A 20,457-nucleotide genomic window follows, 5' to 3' on the forward strand; every position below is an offset into this window, starting at 1 on the left:
TCAGAGATGCAACGCTAATAAAACTCTCACGTATTGCTTCATCTTTGTATGATGCATTTGAGGATTGCATGGTGAACTGTGTTCATGGACAGTGGTTTCTGGAAATCATTGTGAGCCTGTGCAGTGATTTTCATGACAGCATCAGGCCTGTTTTTAATGCAGTGCCATCATCTGTGGCCCAAACCTCATCTCTTGTGCACAGAGATTTTTCCAGATCTCTGTGCGTCTTTTGAAGACAATATGCATTCTATGATAATATATGAAGTTTCCAAATTTCTACACCGAGAAACATTATTCTGAAATTGTTCCACAATTTTTAGATGCCGTTTTAGATGCTGATCTTTACTCAACCTATCTAAAATGTTCTTTATGCCCAATCATGTGACTGACCTGCTGACATTTAGCTGAAATTGTTGCAAAATGCTCCTCAAGCTGTTTTTTTAAAGCACTATTTACTTTTCCAGCCCTTTGTTTCCTCATATCACCAATGTTGCAACCATCAAATTAAGAATGAGCCAATATGTTGTTATGAAATGATAAAACATCTCAAGTTAAACATCTAATCATTATTGCTCATGCGTCACGATTTGTTAATCAAATCAAAATGATCGGCTGTATTTGGTGACAGTTGAATAACCAATCAAGCAATCTGAGCTTAGTAGATGGCACACAGGAGACACTGTGTCTCTATATAGCTGGATACATGAAAAATAGCAAAAGAAAAATGGTTGGAAGCATGGATGAGATCAGTGTGGCAGTAGAAATTGTCTACTTAAAGGTATGACAAGTCCTACTTTTCTTACTAACAGTGCAGCCCGCCTTATCCAATTACAGAAAAAGTCCAGGAAAACAGACAAAAAAAAGCTTTATTCCTGGATTCTGTGTTTTTAAAACAAAAGAAGTTAAAAAATTTAAATTGAAAATTATTTTTGCTTCAAATCTCAACAGGGAAAGACCACCACAGCTACGCTAACACAACAGGAATAAAAAAATCCCTGATAATATTTCATACAGTGAAAAACATTTTCCAGTGCCATTTACCTGTGTTCCTGCAGCTGTTGCTCTAAACTTCGAGGAGTCTCCTTACAGAAAACCTGGCAGCTAGCAGGACTGTTGGCCAAGACGTTGGCCTTCTGGGTACAAGAGAGATTTGGACTGATGATTGGGTTTGAGATAAATACCTTGGTAACGATTTTAACTTTACAAATGATATCACTGAACGTTACACAAAACAGTCATTTGGCTCGATAAGAAACGTCTGTATCAGGTATAAATACAGGCATAATGAGAGTAGGTGGTAGGAGACTGTACCTGTAGTCTGTGTGTGAGGTAATGTGTCTCCAAACTCTGTCTGCGGGACAGGAGAGGTGGCTGCGGCCCACCTTGGTATAACGCTAGGCCTTCCTGCTGCTTGCATGCTTCACCCTTCAATCAAAAATATGAAGCATTAGGACAAGGGCCCAGATCCCCTCTGCTGCCGGTTAATAAAGCTTTAAGTGAATTATCTTGGCTGTCTCCTGCCCAAATGCCTGTGTGGTGACTGATCAGCCAGATGCCTTGCTCTAAATGGCATGCACCATTGGGATTACACATTAGGTAAATGAAATGAAAGCAAATTAAAAGGATGATGGGGCCTGAGCATCATAACCAACAGAGAGCTGCTTCATTGCATTATGAGAGGTGGACAAAAGGAAAACTACTAGATCTTGTCGGCCAGTACGACAAATTTTTCTTGCTTTTTCTCCCCTTGCATTATTACACTGTGCTTGTATCATTTAGTATCAATGTGTGTCTGTCTTTTTGTGTCAATGCAGTTCCAGCCACTACTATGGGTACGTCTGGCCGACTGCAACAATGGCTGTATTCTTTTTAGCCAAGGCACCAAGGCTCCAGGCCCCAGGGGGACAGCAGACAGTAAACAAGCCACAGTTGGCTGCCTCTCCTGGGGTTACACAACAGCCTGGGTGCGTTTTTGTTTTTTTTTGTTTTTTTTTGGTGACATGGGGTCAGGACAGTAGATGAGGCTGAATGTGACAACAGGTTTTGAAAGAGAAGGAACTGTGTGTGTGTTTGTGCGTGAATATGCAGCAGGACTGACCTCGAGGAGGTTGTGCAAGTGGTGCTGTGGTCCCAAGGGGTCCATAGTGACCCCATCCCCAGAGCCCATCTGCTCCACCAGCAGCTGGACTTTGTTCAACTCCAGGATGCCTTTGGTCCTCGCCAAGTTCTGAAGGTGCTGCCGAAATGCGACTAGACCTGAGAGCACAGACGAATTCCCACAAAACAGAGTCAGCATTGATTTGTGCGCCTGATCAATAGAATCACTCTTTTTTTATTTCCACAACAGGAAGTCAAAGTTTCTAGCCTTTCTCAGAGCCTGGCTTAGCAGTCACTGACGCAAGCAAGCTGGTTGACTGGTTAGCGCTTTTCATAGCCCTTACGAACATTGTGCTTGCATGCACGTCACAAGCTGCAGCTCCTGTGCGTTTGTGTATGCACATATATGACAGCATCTCCGTGTGAGCGCTTGTGTGTGCGCAACGGCAAGTAGCTCAGATAAGACCCATCCAGTGGTGACGAGCTGTGGCTGTGAACGATAGGACCTGACTCACTGTGATGGTGGGAGTTATTTAAAACCAGAGTCAGCAGTCTGACGCAAAAGAATTCACCACATCAACACTCTCCAAAGAGGATTACGAAAAATAAATAAATAACTGACACAACCAAGTGGGAGCGCGTACAGACTGTCACCGTGGAGCCAGGGAAGAAACACACATTTCTGAAATGTAATTATAGATTCTACTGGGCTAAAGTGCAGGTGATTTATAACCAGCAGGCACAGAATAAAGTAGCAGCGAAGGGTGGAGGAGGCGGGGCAAGAAACTGAGAGGTAGATAGTTGTTTAACATTCTCTCTTATATTTTGGCTTCTCTTTGATGTGAAGGGGAAACAAATCCTGCCTGCCGCAGACTGAAACTTTGAATAGAGAAAGAAAAGCAAGCCAGGGAACGAGTATGTGAAGAAGGAGAAAGAGAGAGAAAATGACTGAGGATGGGAGGGGAGGGAGGAGGGGGGATATGTGGGCTGAAACCTTCAAATATCTGTCTCTGATTCATAAGGTGAATCATCACCATTGTAGTCATCAGAGAGATTGGGGGGAGGGGAGGGGGGAGTGTGTGTGAGGGGGGGGGGGGGGGAGAATAGTGAAGCACTTTTATCTTAAAGCAGTATATACCAATCAGTTACGACAGAGAAACTCATGACTGTGGCACCTGTCGAAGAGCAGGCTAGATGAGAGTTATGTAAAGTGAAAGTAAAACCTTCAGAGGTCGTATGAAGTCAAACAGGTCAGAGCTGCTGAATATTAGGCAAGAGCTTTTAATGTTGTATTCCCAATGGATTCCAAAGCAAGTAAAGGAGGTCGTTATCACTGGGCTTTGTAAAATCAAACAGGCCTCTGAGAGAAATGGCAGATGCTTAAGGAGTGGCCGAACAAACAATTTGGCACATTCTTTTAGGGAAGTCTACAGTCAAGAAGTAAATAGAGGGTTTACCTCAACATGGAAACAACTGGAGGCGCGAAAAAGAAAGACTAGATCAGATTTTCTTGAAAACCATTAAACAAGCCTGCCCAGTCCTGCAATCAGTCAATCAAAAAAAATCTACAACGTGTACAACAGCTTCCGTAAAACATGGTGGAGGCTGTGTTTGCAACATGGGAATGCAAGAGTACCAGTTTAACAGGAGCTATATCGTCTGCTTTGTTTCAGTCAAACGCCGCAGGGGTTTCATTGCATACATGAAAAACTGTCCAAAAGAATACTGCAAAAGCAATCGGAGAGTGCTGCAAAACTAAAATAAATAAATAAAAGGGATGTTGTTAAATGTCTGAGTCAGTCACCTGACCTTAACCCAGCCGAGCTGCTTCAATTACCGAGAACGAAAGTGAGGGGAAAAAAACAACAACAACAAAAAAAAAAACAACAAGCAGCTATTGAAGGAAACTGCAATAAAGACCTGGCAAAGCTTCACATGGAGGAAACTCAGCTGGTAATGTTCCAGACCCAATATTTGAGTCCAAGTAGGAAAAAATAACCCCTATATTTATAATTGTCTCAGTTTACACAGCTTCTACAGAGCCTGTGAAAAAATGGCTTTGACTCCTTAAAAGGTTAGCAGAAGATTTTTGATAAAACCTTTGGATTAAAGCTCACAGTCTCCGTTTATACCAGATGTTGATTGCTTAATTTTTATTCCATTCTGGTAGTATACCAGGAAATATCACAAAACATGGGCCAAACACTTAAACACATACTGGAACTGAATATGCAGAAGGAGTCAAATCCACCTTAAAAGGGCACTGGACTGTTTTTCTGCTGCACACGAAGCTGCAGTTAAAAGTGCAAAGTGCAGCAAAACCTTATATTAAGGTAGGTTGGCTACATAAATACTCAGGTGACCTGAGTTTGGGTGCATGCATTTAACAAGGAATATACACTGTATTTAATCTTTTATGAAGCAAGTTAAGTCAAAGTTATGGCTGCCTACTTTAGCTCACGACTGTTTAAAAGAGAATCTGCTTCTCAAAGGATACAGATCACTAAATAATGGTTTTAAAAAAACAAAGAAAAAGAAAGAAATCCTACTGCTTCTGACCTTGGGTGAGGGAGGTGTCGGAGGCACGGCGCCCTTCCCTGAAGCTGATTGGGGAACGGTTGTGGGTCTCCCTATGCTGGGAAGTCAGTGCAGCCATAGCTGGGTTGGCAGGCCTGGCACTCAAGAAAGACGTAGGGGTAACACCAGGGGGAGAGCTGTTGGGCGGAACGACTTCACTGAGAGAGGGAGGATCCTCCAGCAGACCGAGATCGCTGTGCATCGAGCCCATGTCGTAGCCAATGTCCGAGTCCACGCTACCCATGGAAGGATTTTGGCCTAAAGTGAATAATTTACCTGAGGGACGAAATATTTTTTCCACATCATTACAGAGATCGTGATAAACGGTTTCATCTGAACACTGTCTGTCTGCTACCAAAGGCCAATCATACCCTGGTTCGAAGGCCCTGGCTGGTTGGTGACCTCAGACAAGGTGTGTCGCCGCTGGCCAAATCGAGCTGTCTGATAGGCCGAGAGCAGGTGAGGCGGATCATCCTCTGTGTCGGGCTCCTCTGTTTCAATGCCCTCATCAATGGATGTCTCCATCATGTTGCTAGGCGATGAGGTGGAGGACTTGCGCAGGACAGTGGGGGGAGGTAGGGGGTCCAGCAGGCAGCCGTTAACCTAGATAGCAAAAGAGAGAAAATTCTGGATTATTGACTTAAAACCACTCAAAAACTGAAGTTATCAGTTAAAATCACGCTTCTTAAATATGCACAAGGTTCACACACACACACAAACATGACAAAACCTTCAGCTGCAATAAAAACTTGGGTATAAGAAAGAAGAACACTGTGCTGAAAATGGTTTTCCTTCCACTCACAATGATGGGAGTGTGTGTTTGTTGCAGCACACAGGCCTGTATGTGTTGGCCTAGAGGTGGAGGGTAAGGAATGCAGTGCCAGGAAGCAAGCTTTGATTCAGTGAAACTGACACACGCACACATACACAGAGGGATAAAATCACACTCATAGATCATCTGCATGATTTGCTGCAATAACTGGAATGCCTGGTGTTGGTCTAGTAAGAGCAGCTTTGCCCAGTTCTCCATCTGCTTTCTGTAGTGTGCTGGGATAGGAATGCTATTGCTCAACAGACACACTCACACACAGAGGACAAGAGCGGAAAACTAGACTGAGAAACAGGCAAAAGTGTGTGCGTGTGTGTGGAGGTTACGATGAAGAGGGGAGAGACATGAAGCTAAAAGGAAAAGAAAAGACTGAACCAGAAACAGAGAAGGATAAAGAAAGACAGACGCTTAAAAAAGAAGAGATGAGCTGTCTGCGGATGGGTAGGAAGTCTGGGCGGCGAGATCGCTGGAGCAGTGCAGAAGCTTCCTGTCCATGTGTGTTCACTCAGTTCTGCATTAGGTCACATCATCATCACAGGACCGCTTACATAACTGCACTCCATTCACGCAGATAACACACACTCTGACTCTCTGCCCTGTTCTGTTACCACAGACTGTCTCACACGCACAAATCATTCTTTATTGGAGCCAGGCGTGCAGGTGGGATGGATAAGAAATTTTGACCGATACTGCATGTATCTGTATTTGTTCTTCCTGGATGCCTGTTGTTAGGTGGGGGCTGTGGGGGTTCCTAACAACAGGCATGTAGGAAAGTGCTGTTGGTTAGCTCCGATGAATAAAGAAAGAGGAAGAGCAGTTTGTGTGTGCGTGTGTGTATTTCTGTCAAGGAGCCTTGCAGGACAAGCAGCTGTCCTGTCTGATGCGAGTGCTGGTTGAGTACTTACATAAGAGGATATTGTCAGCTGCACTCTGGCAGCTCGTTAATTGCAAAAATTGGAATCTGTGTTATCCGTGGTTAACACTAAAATCACAGCGATTTAACATGATTACTCAAAAATGATGCTGAAAACTGTACTTTTCATTACATTTAAATTTTATTAAAAATCTAGTAAAAAAAAGGTGCAGGTGGTATAGAACTCAGGGTTGATGTGGTGAAGGTAAGGCACAGGCAGGTGGGGATTTCTGACTGCGAATCTCTTCTCACAAGAGTAACAAGAGGCCCGGGGAGAATTGCAGGTCTCGGGAGATCTGCACGAAGTCACCGGAGAGCAACATAGCGTTTCCAAAGGTATGGAAACTTCCTCCAGATAGACCTTTGTTGACCGAAGGCTTTCTTTCCATCATGCTGACTCGAGCTGAACTAAACAGTGAGCAAGTCTGGCCTTTTAGGAAGGGGATCAAAGCACACTGCTTTAAAGAAAAAGGGATGATCTGGATTTATAACATGAGCCAGAAGACTGGGGGGGAAATATACCTGTATGATTATTGTGCTGCATTTATTTTTTTCCCCAAAGTCATTGGAAGGCAGGATTGTAACTGAAAATAAAATGTCTTTTAATCGCCTAGCCCTAACACTGCCAGGCTGCAGATGCTCAAAACTTCAAAGGAGTCTGGTACACACACACACACACACACACACACACACACACTGAGGTGTAGAGAGACATTTCTGATTTACAGCGAGCGGGCATGCTCATCAAAGCATGGCAAGCTTATTGGGATGATACTTGCAGCAGCTGATAATAACCGTAATAACTACAAATTCAGCAACTAAGTCGTCTCATGTGAGCGAGCTGTAAAACAAGGACAGTGAACAAACAAGGAGATGCACAACAAAACAAAAATACATCCCTATTTACAAAGACAACTTGATTTTACTAGTGTTGAACGTACTTTGGGTGTGTTGACATCCTCCACCATGAAAGTCTGCTCCAGGGGAGATGTAGTCTGGGGAAAGGCGAAAGCATCAGAGGACGCTTGAGGCACAGCAGGAGAACGCAACAAACGACCGCCCTGCTGGAGCAAACCCACCTGGGCGGAAACACTGGTCGACTGTGGAGAGGGAAAAAATAAAGATGAGTCTTAGAAATTACATCAAAACCTCTTAATTTAAGACCAGCTCATAACAATATCCTTCTTAAACATGTAACTGTGACAAAATACGAGGGGCTGTAAATCTTTGCCTTTACAACGGCAACCAGAAAGGAAAGCTAGGTTCTACATGGTGATGGAAATGAGAGAGGAACTGCACAGTGCTGGTAAAAAGAGGCCGTAGGCAGAGAAAAGAAAAACATGAATAATGCAACCAAGGGAAAGGCATTAAGATCAAGGCTGGGTAGAAAAGACCGCAAGAGAGCACACGAAGACATGGACAAATAAATGGATGGGCCATGTCTTTCCGTTTGTTTGTTCCTGGGTGCAGGTGTGAATAACAGAGCTTTGATCCAGGAGGCGCGGAAAATAATCTAAACGCATTATTCAGAAATGCCTCAATGCCCTGAAGTTACCTTGACGACAGTCTGTTCGGCGATGGTGCTGGGTCGTCGCTGGCGGGCGTCGAGCCTCTGTTCGACGGGGAAGCTGCAGCGATGGGCCTTTAGCCGCTCCACCAGCAGGTAATAGATAGCAGCAAAGTGGTTGTAGCTTTTGTTCTGCAGAGACTGGAGGATGACAGACAATATAAATGGTAGTGTCTGTGATGGAAGTTATGAGGATGACTTGACTGTGACAGCTGTTAAGATATGGTGAGATAATTCTTTAATTATCCCTGTATGAAACTGGGTTATTGCAGCAGCTGAAGAGCGGAGTGTTGATAAAAATACAATGCAGAGAATATGGAAGCTGACAAGGCAGCATACATTATATACAGCAGTTCAGATAAGTTTCAGTTTAATCACAACTTGATTTAGTAGTTCAAAAAGTGGTTTTGATTCCTCGAGAGTAAAAAGAATCTCTTTCAATCAGGGCTGTAAAATATTTACATAGTGTCATGGCCAGAAGTTTACATACACATTTACATGGGCTTTTTAATGATATCTTTAAATAGTTTGTTTTCCAGGATGGAGTGATTGTACAGCACACATCTTTAAGGACTTAAATTCAAACCTGTGCACCTAATTCTTGTTTTTTAAGTGCTTTGAGTTTCTAAAATATCATCACTTTACAACCTCTATTAACTTCTAGTTAGTGATCAAAATCAACTACATCTGGTATTTTCTCTTTGTGATAACATGGATTTATTCGACTCATTGTACTGACCAATACTCTGAGCAATGGGAAAGTCCACAGAACTCAATGATGATCTCAGAAATAAAATTGTATTCTTATTAATAAGTGCCACATCTTCAACTGAAATTTGCAGCTGTCCCCATGGACAAGACAAATATGTTCTGGGGAATGTTTTATGGTCAGACGAGATGAAGCTCGAGCTGTCTGGCCAAACCGACAAGAGGTATGTTTTGAGGAGTAAAGGTGAGGCTTTCAAACCTAGGAACACTGCACTAACCGTTAAGCAAGGTGGTGGTAGCATCATGCTCTGGTGCTGTTTTGTAGCCATTGGTACTGATACATTGCACAAAGTAGATGGAATAATGAAGAAGGACTTCCTCCAAATTCTTCAGTACACATTAAAAACTGGTTTTGGAATGGATTAATCATCTGGGATGGAACTTCCCAAAGACCTGACCGCAACTATATTAAAAATTTGCAGACTGTGCTTTAAAGCCAGGTCTGTTCCAGGAAAATAAACAATTTAATTGAACCCTACTAATTCTGCCAAGAAGATTTGTCAAATATTCAGCCAGAAGCTTGTTGATGGCTACCAAAAGCTTCTGGTCGAGTCGCAAGTTGCTAAGGGACATTTAACCACATATTACTAGTGCTGTATTTGTGTATTTGAGTCTAAATAATCTTGACCGTGGGTGGATTAGAAAAAATCCAGAATAAATTTAAACTTGTGCTCCCAATTCTTGTTTTTAAGGTCATTTAAGATGTATGCTGTACAATCATCCCATCAAGGAAAAAAAAGAACAGTTTAAAGAAATGATTAAAAGCACAAAATTAGCATTAGCATTTATGCCCATGATGAATGTGTGTGAATGCCTTAACACAACTGTACTGTGACTGCTGAATAGTGGAAAATTAGTTCAGAAGTGTGCATGTTCTTTACGCCAATGAAGTAATTGATAAATTTAATTTCTTAGCAAGAGAAGGGCTGAAGAGAGGATCGCAATGAAATTATACCATTTAGTCGAGATAGGCAACTACCCAAAATACCCAATTATGGACCCACCATTAAATCTTTCCTTGGATCACAATGAGGAACCCTTTTCCTCCCTACTTTTATCAGTTTAAGTAGTTTACTGCTAAACTCTCAGCTTTATCATGCAGCCCAGTGAAATATATCTGTTATCTGCAAAGTTAGAGTTATGCTTATCTATTGTCCACTATCATTATAATCACCTCCTCCACAGTCTAAAGATATGACTTTTAAACCTCACACATTTACACTATAATTCAACTTAAAGAAAAAAACAACTTCCTTCTTGTTCTGTTCTCACCTCTATAGTCTTGTGCTGGTCGATACCAAGGCTGTGCATCAACCGAAGGACCTGTTCACTGTATTCTCCTACACCGGCCTCACCCTCAGAGGACAGAGGCTGTTGGTACAGTACTGGCCTCTGTATAGGAACATCCAGAGTCATCCACTTGTGTTCCTTAATCTGGGCCACAGAGAGACGCTTTGACGGGTCCAGGACCAACATTCTGCGGATCAGGTGCTCACAGTCTGTGAGGGATGGGAAGAGCAATCAGTCAGGATTTTTTTTTTTATGATCAGAAAATGTTCCTTTATGTTTGGTTAATGCTAAGTACTTCTTGTAAATATAATGACGCAAAGCCTCAAAGCCTCATGCCCTTATCAAAGTAGCCCAGATGAAGTGGGGCAGAAATAACACTTTAAGAGCTTAAAATCTGCTAAGTTCTTTTCTTAGGTTCTCCTGCCGTCACATCTGAACAGCGTGACTACACTCCTTTCTACTTTCCTTCCCTCCTAATGAGAGCTCCTCACCTCTAGTTAGAGGCTAGATGAGTTTGACGTCAGACACAGCTGGGTTCTTAACAGGATTACAGCTCCCCTGGCTGTGCTGCTTTGGCCTGACTGCACCCCTACTGCCTGCAGTGCATTCCTGCCTACCAGACAGCAACGTTACACATTTACTTGACTGCAGTAATCGTAAAGCTTTCATCAAATAAGCCCTGCAATTGGTCATTATTAATTTTGAAATTAATCGCTCCTATTTTGTAGCATTTATATTAAAAAAAAGAAAAGAAATCAAAACATGACGACTGAAGTATTTCACGTTCTCAGGAGTAGTTGTCATATTATCTTTTTACTTTAGCAAACAAACATCTCAGATACAAATATGCCAAAATCGAGTTTTCAAAGAGAATTTGATTTTCAGAACATTTTCCTCCGTCCATCACCTTCAGCACATATGCTGTGAGAAGAGAGACCCTCAGCAGTTCATAAACACAGAGCCTAAGGACCTGTGTGCTAACATTAACTCCCTGCTGCATATTCTTCTCAGTTGCCCTGCTGATCTACTAACATCTGCTTACATCACACTTTTTTTTCCCCTTCTACCTCGTGCCTGGTAGTGCAGCCAACTCAATTTTCTCCTCATTATGTGCATAACCAGCACGTCCTTCAATGCACTTCTACTACACGCTGTGGCCACTTAGCAGCTTGTGCAGCTGCTAAGTTACAAAGTTACATTTTGAATAAAACGCAGCACAATGCACTACAATTTGTCTGAGTCTCTGCTTGTTGCTACAGGTGAGGTTCTGCTAACCACCAGGAAAGGTCAGACTACATGTAAAGGGGGGTGAGAACGCATGCCTGTGTAGCTGACTGCCTGATCGACAGTCTGTTCTTATCCAGTGCCTTACACCACCATGACTTAACCGCAGAACAATCCCAGTTTTAACACTTGCAGTGCTGGAGTCGTGTAGAGTTTCCAATAAAGAGGAACTGCAATGGATTTAAGAGCAAGTAATCGTTTTAGATATCATTGATTTTTATCTCACAGGTAATATCCCAATATTTAAACCACTATCAAACATGACTGAACATACAGAACGATTACAAGCTGCTATGCTATGCTACCCCAGCATATACACATTCCTCTACTCAATGGTGTTCTGCCCTAACGAAAGGGAAGCAGCTACACATAGGTAGCTATTACATGTAAATATGATAACCCTCTAAACCAAGCATTTAAAAGATGACCTTAGTTTTTGCTGACCAAAGAATACTTAAACAGGCCAACAAGCCTTAAAAAATGACATCTTTTACAGTTATTAAGTCATTAAGTAAGTTGCTGGCTATCAACCATAGCATGTACAGTGTGTGGTCCAAACCTGTGTTGTGCACTATAGTGTGAGCCAGTGCGAGCAACTGGAGGAAATAAGACGGACCGTTTCTGGATAAAGAAATCAGCACACTATGTTCTCCTTGTTCGCAGAACAGGGGCTGAACTGGGGGTGGGTAGGCGGGTTCGAGTGTCAGTCTGGCCAGGGAGCTGACATTACACTCCTACATTCCCCGTATGTCTTAATTGTTTCAAGGTCCCGAACAGCAAGAAGGAGGAGGAGGGAAAAAAAAAAAGTCTGGTTGACTCTCTAACCACACACCCCTGCGGAGAAGTTGCTTCAGACGTGCAGATGGGACACAGAGAAACAAGACAGAAGAAACAGACAGGGCTACAGACGGACAGGAAGCTGTCTCACAGAGGGTATGAGTCAGGCAGACATACTAACAGACAGAGGGACAGACAGGCAAGCTGCTGGAGGGCTTCACTGGCTCTTCCCCAGGTTACATAAACAGCTCCAGCTCTGGACTCAATCTACAGCCAGCCAGCCAGCACAGCCACTAACAGCAGGGCTGCTTGAGACCGTTAGCCGAACTGACTCACTCTGCAGCCTGAATGCTCACATAAACTCACACACACACGCGCTTCATATTGTATCCCCTTCAAATCGGTGGAATGCTGACTGACCTCTTGACTGGTTATAGCTGCAGGAGTGACTCAAACAGGAAAGTGTGATCTATTCATCTGTGCGTCAGTGTTCCTACCAAGAACTTTAATGACTTTTTTCCCTCAATTTGACTACATACTGTTGTATAGAAGACCCGAAAGTCTTTCACTATTACACCAAACGCATCTGTGCTTGCAGGACTCCTCTTACCTTCAGTCATGAAGTAGGGGATGCGAAACCTTCCCTCTAGTACTCTCTGCCGGAGGTCAGGAAGAGTGGGCCCATCAAATGGCAATGCACCACACACCAGCACGTAAAGCACCACCCCCATACTCTGGAGACATGAAAAAATGCACACACAAGAAAACAAGGTGAGGCTAGGAGTGAAGAACAATCAGTAGATTAATCAATCTTAGGTATGTAAATGTAAACAACTCAGACACACGTGTCCCACTAAAGCACAAGTCCACACACACGACTTTATGGCAAATGATTGCAATATAGAGGAGGCTACAAACTGTGGTTGGGAAATCACATTCCACGTAACCGCAGAATGACATGACAGGAACCAAACCTGCTGACTGTAGGAAATCAAAACTTTGTTTCCACTAATATATAAATACATAACGTTTTCAGAAATGAGCTGCATCCGATGACTTCACGTGGCTTACTAAAGCAAACGGTGCTTAAAATCTCAGCAACAGAGCTGAGAAGATATTACAGGGAGATTCAATCCACGGGTATGCAGTTACAAGGAATTATTAAATATAAAGTGTTAAAGAGATGTCCGATTTATGCAATCAGCCATTTTACCCAGATATCCAGCTGTGGGCCTTCATACTGTTGTCCCTCAAAGACCTCTGGAGCAGCATAGGGCGGGCTGCCACACCATGTGGCCAGAGGCTTCCCGGGCTGGAAAAAGTTGCCAAATCCAAAATCTGCAGAAGGCAAAACATCAGGGCGGTAAGTAGATTAAAGATTGTTTCAGACATTTAGGCTTGTAGAGTTGGTAATGGCACACAGAAATCGTGCTGTTGTCCAGCAGTTTCTGCAATGTGACTGTAAAAGTAAAATACAATTTTTTTAAAAAAGAGTTCAGGCACTTAGAGACCATAAACAGTGTGGATGTGATATGTCGAAATGGGAAAACTATAAATTATCAAATTCAGCATGAAGACACAAAACTCAGAGTAGCAGTTCATAGTTTTGTGTCTTCATGCAAGTTTTGTATAACGCAATGTTTGATCCACATATTTGTACATTTACGAAATGGACCTTTGTATGAGGTAACCTCCCCTGGAGACCAACATGAGGTAATCGGTGCTGTTCTCTGATTGGTTCCCTCTAGAATGGCTAAAAGTCAGATTTTAATCTTCAGAAGAAAAAAAAATGTGAACAAATGGACACAAAATTATGGGAAGTTCATGTCTGCCTTTCATTAGCATCCAACTAAATGCTGCAGCATAATCGGACAAATTGCACTGAGCCAACATGTGTGCCTGCAATCACTCAGCTAACCTTTTTCTTATGAGTCAATATGACTTTTACCTATGTTCTCTTCTTCTCATCCCTCAGGTCCTCTCAAATAAAAGATTCAGATCTAATTCAGTTTATACAAATAAAAAAAATAGCTTCTTAGTTTTGAGAATTTGATTTTTATTTATCAACTTGGAGACTGGATTGACTTTTTAATACTCTTTGCTCTATCAAAAGAAAAAAAAGAGAAACGGAAATATAACAATGGATAAATAATTTCATGCTTAGTTAGTTCATTATCAATGGGAAGGCATCACGGAGCCTGACAGCCACAGGAGCAGACAATCACGCTCACTTAGCCCTCAGTTACATAAACACCACAAATGTATTGCAAAACAAATAAATAAGAGATTAAAAAAAATCTGGCTTACATAATGGGGCTGGAGGTGATGTGGGTTCACACACACATGCAAAGACACAAACAACACAATGAGCAGTGTGCGACCCAAACCCCCTATTCCTCAACACGATCCTTTGCAGTTCATGTAAAAGAAACTATTGACCAATTTAAGCCAAATTCAAACTGATGAGACAATCAGAACGGATCATGTGACTTTTAATTACCAACAAATTTGTATTTTTTACTGTGTCAGCTCCATGTGTTCAGAGAATTGTGGAAACACAATTTTCTCTCAAGTTCAGTTTTTTTTGTTTTGTTGTTTTCTTCACAAAAATCAAAACCAGACCAAACCAAGTATCAATTTCTAACTTTAATAGGTGAGAGGTACTTTTGGCTGCTCCCTTATTTCCCGAAGGGTTGACACAGCGGATGGATCCGCATATTTGATTTGGCACAGATTTTTACCCTTCCAGGAACCCCTCCCGGGCTTGGCACCAGCACTTAGGAGTGCACTAACTTATGACCTCCGGAGGCTGGGTCTGTCTCTCCTCCTGATCTCACGCTGGGGATCTTGGAGCAAACTCTCACAAATAAGCTGGACAGACCTAGTTTTTAGTAGTTTGAATCTTTATGACTCAGTCAGATTTAGAATGCTAGAAACACAATGGTAAGTAAATTATTAGGGGTTTCGCTTCTTTCTGTGAAGTGACAAATTGTTTTAGTGTTAAAAACTGAGGCTGTGTGGGTGTACAGAGGTCTGATAGTCAAGAGTTACATCATAAAAAGTGATCAGACTGGCCATTTGTACAGCAAACTTTGCTGCATGGTGCCTCTAAAAGGCAAAATGCTTAAAAATAAAGAAGACAATGAAGAATCCAGGCTGTCAAATGTTTTTTTGTTTTTGCACACACAAGGAAAGCTGCAGCAGATTATAGCTTAAATACCTGTAGGAATCAAGTTTAAGTAATTAGCAAAGGGTAAACTCCTGAACAGAGCTGAGCGGCTCTTTGAGTGTGTACGTGAGCGTGTGTAGTCGAACCGTTTAATTACTGCAATGCAGGTAGCAGCAGGTGCGGCTGGAATAAAATGAGAGCTAAAGCAGCGTGACACTGTGGGTTTATTACAAGTATGTTTGCTGTCTGACGCTGCTGCGAAGGTGAGATGCGAGATGTGAGATGCAGGCAGAGCTGAGCAGAGCAGTGCAGCTGGTTTATCGTCAGAAGCTGTGACCCATTTCATGGAGCTGAATACTGAACAGACTGGTTGACGTCAAACACTCCAGCATGCTGCAGGCTACTAACAGCAGTCCCAGCTCTACAGAAAGGGCGGGGCATGAGCGGGCGTGTGTCGCGCACGGCAACATTAACATAATATTAGCTAAAAGATTACAGGCAAGAACCTATGAAGGTTTATAAGACTGCACGTGTAAAACAAAATAAGACTATGATGATGCAGTTAGAGGATGGCACACTTGTACTGTAGCAGTATGGAGCATCAGTAAACTTGGCTGCAGCTGCTTTTCTTTATCCTCCTTTTTCTTCTAGATCAGGTTTTCCAAAACACTGAACTGGATTCTTGAACCTTCTTATTGCTTCCTTCCCCTGCAACATTTTTCACCCTTTAACTTTCCTCCCATGATTAAACTTGATGAATTGAAATGAAGCATGTTGTAAGTTTCTATGTAGCTTGTAAAGAAAAGAAAATTTCTTCCTTCAACTTACTTCAAAGTTGAAATTTTGAGAATTTGGCATACATTGTAGGCACGGTGGTTAGCACTGTTGCCGCACAGCAAGAAGGTCCTGAGTTCAATTCCACCATCAGGCCGGGGTCTTTCTGTGTGGAGTTTGCATGTTCTCCCCGTGTTTGCGTGGGTTCCCTCCGGGTACTCCGGCTTCCTCCCACCGTCCAAAGACATGCAGCTTGTGGGCATAGGTTAATTGGATAATCCAAATTGCCACTAGGTGTGAATGTGCGAGTGAATGACAGTGCGAATGGTTGTCTGTCCCTGTGTGTTAGCCCTGCGACAGACTGGCGACCTGTCCAGGGTGTACCCCGCCTCTCGCCCTATGACAGCTGGGATAGGCTCCAGCGCCCCCCGCGACCCTGAAAAGGATAAGCGGAAGCGAATGGATGGATGGATGGATGGCATACATTGTAAAATTTGGTGTGCTCTCCTCGCCTCAGCTTGGAAAATAATCTTAATTATGCAGCTATTAGACTTTTCATATTTTACATTGTTATTAATTTAATGTTTAATATTAATTAAACAGATTCTTGTCAAAAAGCATTTAGAGTGGTGATTCTGATCTGGAGGTAGACATGAAACACCTTTAGGGTGTGATGCACTTTTAGCAATGTCATTGTTGATACTTTCAACATGAAAACTTCAAGTAATGAAGCTGCAAATAGCTGCTGAAAGCATTTTAGTGATATGACAACATGTATTGGATAATGTGATCAAAACACGTGAAGTGAATAAAGCTCGAAAACAGGAAATGTATACACTGCACTGTACACGTGCATTTCCCCGCTTAACCACAATGGCGGCGTTCTCACCTACTCTGAACCAGCAGCCTATGGCTGCTTTTGTTTTTGTTATTCCTCCTCCTCTCTTTCCATTGCTTTCAATCTGTCAACTCGAATGTAAAGGGGCTGTTTGAAGTGAAAACATTAAGGGCACTCCCCGCTGCTCCTGTTCCTCTTTCCTCTACAGCCACCAGGAGAATGACCTTTCTTTGACTGACCGCCTGTTAAGGCACATACAGACTGACCAGAGGTGGCCTTTAGAAGCCACCACTGGACTGAAGAGAAAAACCCAGAAGCATTGGCACCTTGTCTGGATGTAGACATTCAGAGTAGTGCCAAAACGGATAGCCGACAAATAGAAAAAGAATTGATTATGTTAAGATTTAATTAGCCGTTTATTTTATCAAGCAAAAATACCAAACACTTGCTCAACTGCTCATTAATGCAAATATGTAATCAGCCAACTGCGTGGCAGCACCTCAGTGCCTTTAGACACGTAGATGTGGTTGTGGCTCCTTCCTGCCTTTTATAAACAGTTCACGCTGTGAACGGTGTAACGGTGTAATCCGATAGGCTTCATAATCACCAGATCTCAATCCAATAGAGCACCTTTGTGATGTAGTGGAACAGGTGATTCACATCATAGATGCAGCTGGAAAAATCTGCAGTAGCTGCGTGATGCTACCGTGTCAATATGGACCAAGACCCACGAGGACCGTTTCCAGCACCTTCTTAAATCTATGCCACGAAGAAATAAAGCAGCTCTGAAAGCAAGAGTAGGTCCAACCTGGTACTAGCAAGGTATACCTAATGAAATGTCTGACGAATGCATGTCAGGATTCAGAAAGGCTAAATGGGCTTCTGATTGACAGTGAGTGTGTGGTCAGTTCAAAATACCTTTCAACCTCTATTTTAAACCTATACAACTACTGCATTACAATTAATGTTTATTATTATAAATATTAATTTCATTTTAATCTTTTTTGTTAATCTTGGAGGCCCATTTACAAAATAACATTTAATAACACAATAACTAAGATTTTAAATACAAAGAAATAAGAGAAACACAATTAAAAGCAAGATAAAGTGTAATTTTCCCAAACTACTTAAGCAACATTTTCTTTAGAAATTAGTCTCACGACCTTCATTGTTTCGATTCATATTGTGACTACAGACTGTATTTCACCAATATAACTTGTCCTTGTACGGAAGATTACAATGCACAGCCCTGCTTAAGGCTGTGAAGAAGGCTCGTCTGGTTGTTACTAAACTAAGGACATTTTATGAACAAACTAATGGTTCAATCAATAGCACCCTGATAGCAGAAGGCCTAGCACATTTTCCCTTAAGATCTGAAAATAATCTGATTACTTAACAACGAAACATAAACATTACCTTTCAGCACGAGTATAAAAAACAGTACATCTATAACTCTCTCGAGTCGATCCCATGTACAGTGCAAATCTGACACCTGTACTCATCCAAACTTCATGTGCCATTTACCAAACTTGTCCGAGCATGTTGTAGTCAAGAGGAGCACGGCGTGTACCTTGGAGATGATGTCCTCCCCAGAGAAATTTTCACTAATCACAAGCCAGGTAATGTTCTGTTCATTGTTTTCCTGCTTCAAATCTAATCTGCTGTGCGGACAATCAGCTGTGAGTCAGACATGTTTGTGAAAATTACTGCTCGGGTAATAACATCTCCAGGTTATCATCTTGGACCCTTCTGAGAAACCGTGAACAGGATGATGTGAGTAATGATGCAACGAAAACAGTTATTCTGTAGTTCTGTCCGCTTTGCCCTTTTCTGGTATCAGAAGAAAGAAAAAGGTGCATTTATCACACCATAAACAAGGATTTGATTCAACTACCTGAAGCTGATGATATGAAGTCCTTTGACGACAGGAAGCCATTTCCTTCTCTACCACATATTCAGGGTCTGGTATCCTTTCACACTCGTATTTTTAGCTGCTCTCATGTGATCAGCTCACCTTAGATGGATTTCAGTATCAGCTCTGAATTAAGCCTCAGATAAACCTCAGACTTGCTCATAGCATGGTCCTAACTGAAGGCCTGCCACACTGCTATGCACGCTCCTTATCATTCTTCCTTCATCCCCTTATCCGATACTCTGTCTCCAAAGTAGCTAGTCGATTCCATCACCCTAGCTCCTCTTCTATTAAACCTAAGAACGTCCCTGCGACTACCCCAGCCTTCCCCTTCTCCGCTCTGGAACAAGGCAGCGGGGTGACATTCCCACAAGCTAGCTCTAAACACCAGCTGCTTAATAATCACACTTTGATGCCTGTACTACAGACATCCAGCTTAGCCTCAAATATCTGCCTCTGGGTCTGTTCTTCACTTTGTCCTCCATTTTTCATGTTTTTAAACTCAAGAGTCACCAGGGAAGCATTTTTAAGTTCCTCTGATCATCTGTTTTGAAAAAGTAACACAGGCCTTTAAGCTTTTAAGATGTCTGTCATGGGATCTGTCGGCAAACAGCTATCTTGCAAGCAACCTCTGACCAATTCTCAACACTGCAAAAATGACCTAAGCAGACAGTGAAGACATTTCTGAACTCCACGAGCGCTGAGATCATGACAGGCAATACATCAAAACCTCATGCGGAGATCCTGGATTTTTCATCTACTGAGTGATTTACTGATTACTTTACTGATTTACATCTACTTTATGGGTCCACTGTGCAATGTGTTACCTGCAATCTTGATGTTCATATGGCCATCCAGCAGCAGATTCTCAGCCTTCAGGTCTCTGTGAACGATGTTCCGGTTGTGGCAGTACTCAACCGCTGACAGGATCTGCCAGAACTTCCTCCTGGCCTCTAGCTCACTGAGACGGCCATGCTTTGCCAGATAGTCTGCAGACATTGGAAAGAGGTGACGTGTCATGTTAGAACTTTAAGTCTATATCATCTTTTTAATTGATTATATAACCTGGCTCTACAGGCCTTCCGAACACGTATTAAGGTATCACTATACAGTTGAAAAGAATGCAATAAAAGTTGAATTTCTTCAATCAACCGAGTGGTTGTGCTGAAAGTATAATAGGTTTTGATGAGGTGCGAGCTTGGTGCCAGTGGTAGCTTACAGCTGCTCTACATTACAGCATGTTTTGTGAACTCATTGAGAGCAAGATGCAAAATGTATTTTTTCTTTGGAGACCCCTGCTCCAGCCCTGCGTGTGCATGCGTGAGTAGGCATTGGCTGACGGTGAAGAATGCACTGTGTTGTCATAGCGGAACTAGGAAAGCGGAGACAGGTTTCCGAGAACAGGTCTTCTGCTATATAATGCCTAGATTAGCGCACACTGCTCAGCTTGTAAGTTGGGGGTCGGTTTAATTGGATACTGAAATAAATACAAACTGAGCTCTTTTTCCAATGAGAAGCAAAAACACTGGATTTAGCAGTTTATCTGCTTAGCACACACTCTGCACACAGCAGGACCAAAGAGTGAGTTTGTGGTTGTTTAGAAAGACACAAGAAACCAGAGTCGATTCTCTCTCTGGAGAGCCACAGTCATAAATTTTGCCG

The 20,457-nt window shown here is 42.4% G+C and overlaps 1 protein-coding gene across 2 annotated transcripts in view; it reads right to left on the reverse strand.

Moving 5' to 3' along the window:
* The window catches only part of sik2b (salt-inducible kinase 2b), a 58,944-nt gene that overhangs the window by 14,019 nt on the left and 24,468 nt on the right, over positions 1 to 20,457 (reverse strand). The window contains exons 4-14 of one of the 2 annotated variants that reach the window (XM_085131102.1): positions 19,623 to 19,784; positions 13,316 to 13,440; positions 12,713 to 12,836; positions 10,024 to 10,250; positions 7,972 to 8,124; positions 7,358 to 7,516; positions 5,046 to 5,277; positions 4,657 to 4,950; positions 2,099 to 2,256; positions 1,312 to 1,425; positions 1,042 to 1,130 (exon numbers count right to left, since the gene is read on the reverse strand). In XM_085131102.1, the coding sequence (XP_084987228.1) occupies positions 1,042 to 1,130; positions 1,312 to 1,425; positions 2,099 to 2,256; positions 4,657 to 4,950; positions 5,046 to 5,277; positions 7,358 to 7,516; positions 7,972 to 8,124; positions 10,024 to 10,250; positions 12,713 to 12,836; positions 13,316 to 13,440; positions 19,623 to 19,784 (1,837 nt within the window). Of the gene's footprint in view, positions 1 to 1,041; positions 1,134 to 1,311; positions 1,426 to 2,098; positions 2,257 to 4,656; positions 4,951 to 5,045; positions 5,278 to 7,357; positions 7,517 to 7,971; positions 8,125 to 10,023; positions 10,251 to 12,712; positions 12,837 to 13,315; positions 13,441 to 19,622; positions 19,785 to 20,457 lie in introns of both variants that reach the window. The other variant, XM_085131101.1, reaches the window with a different exon arrangement.

The sequence above is a fragment of the Neolamprologus multifasciatus genome, chromosome 14, assembly GCF_963576455.1.
Source record: "Neolamprologus multifasciatus chromosome 14, fNeoMul1.2, whole genome shotgun sequence".
Lineage (NCBI taxonomy): Eukaryota > Metazoa > Chordata > Actinopteri > Cichliformes > Cichlidae > Neolamprologus > Neolamprologus multifasciatus.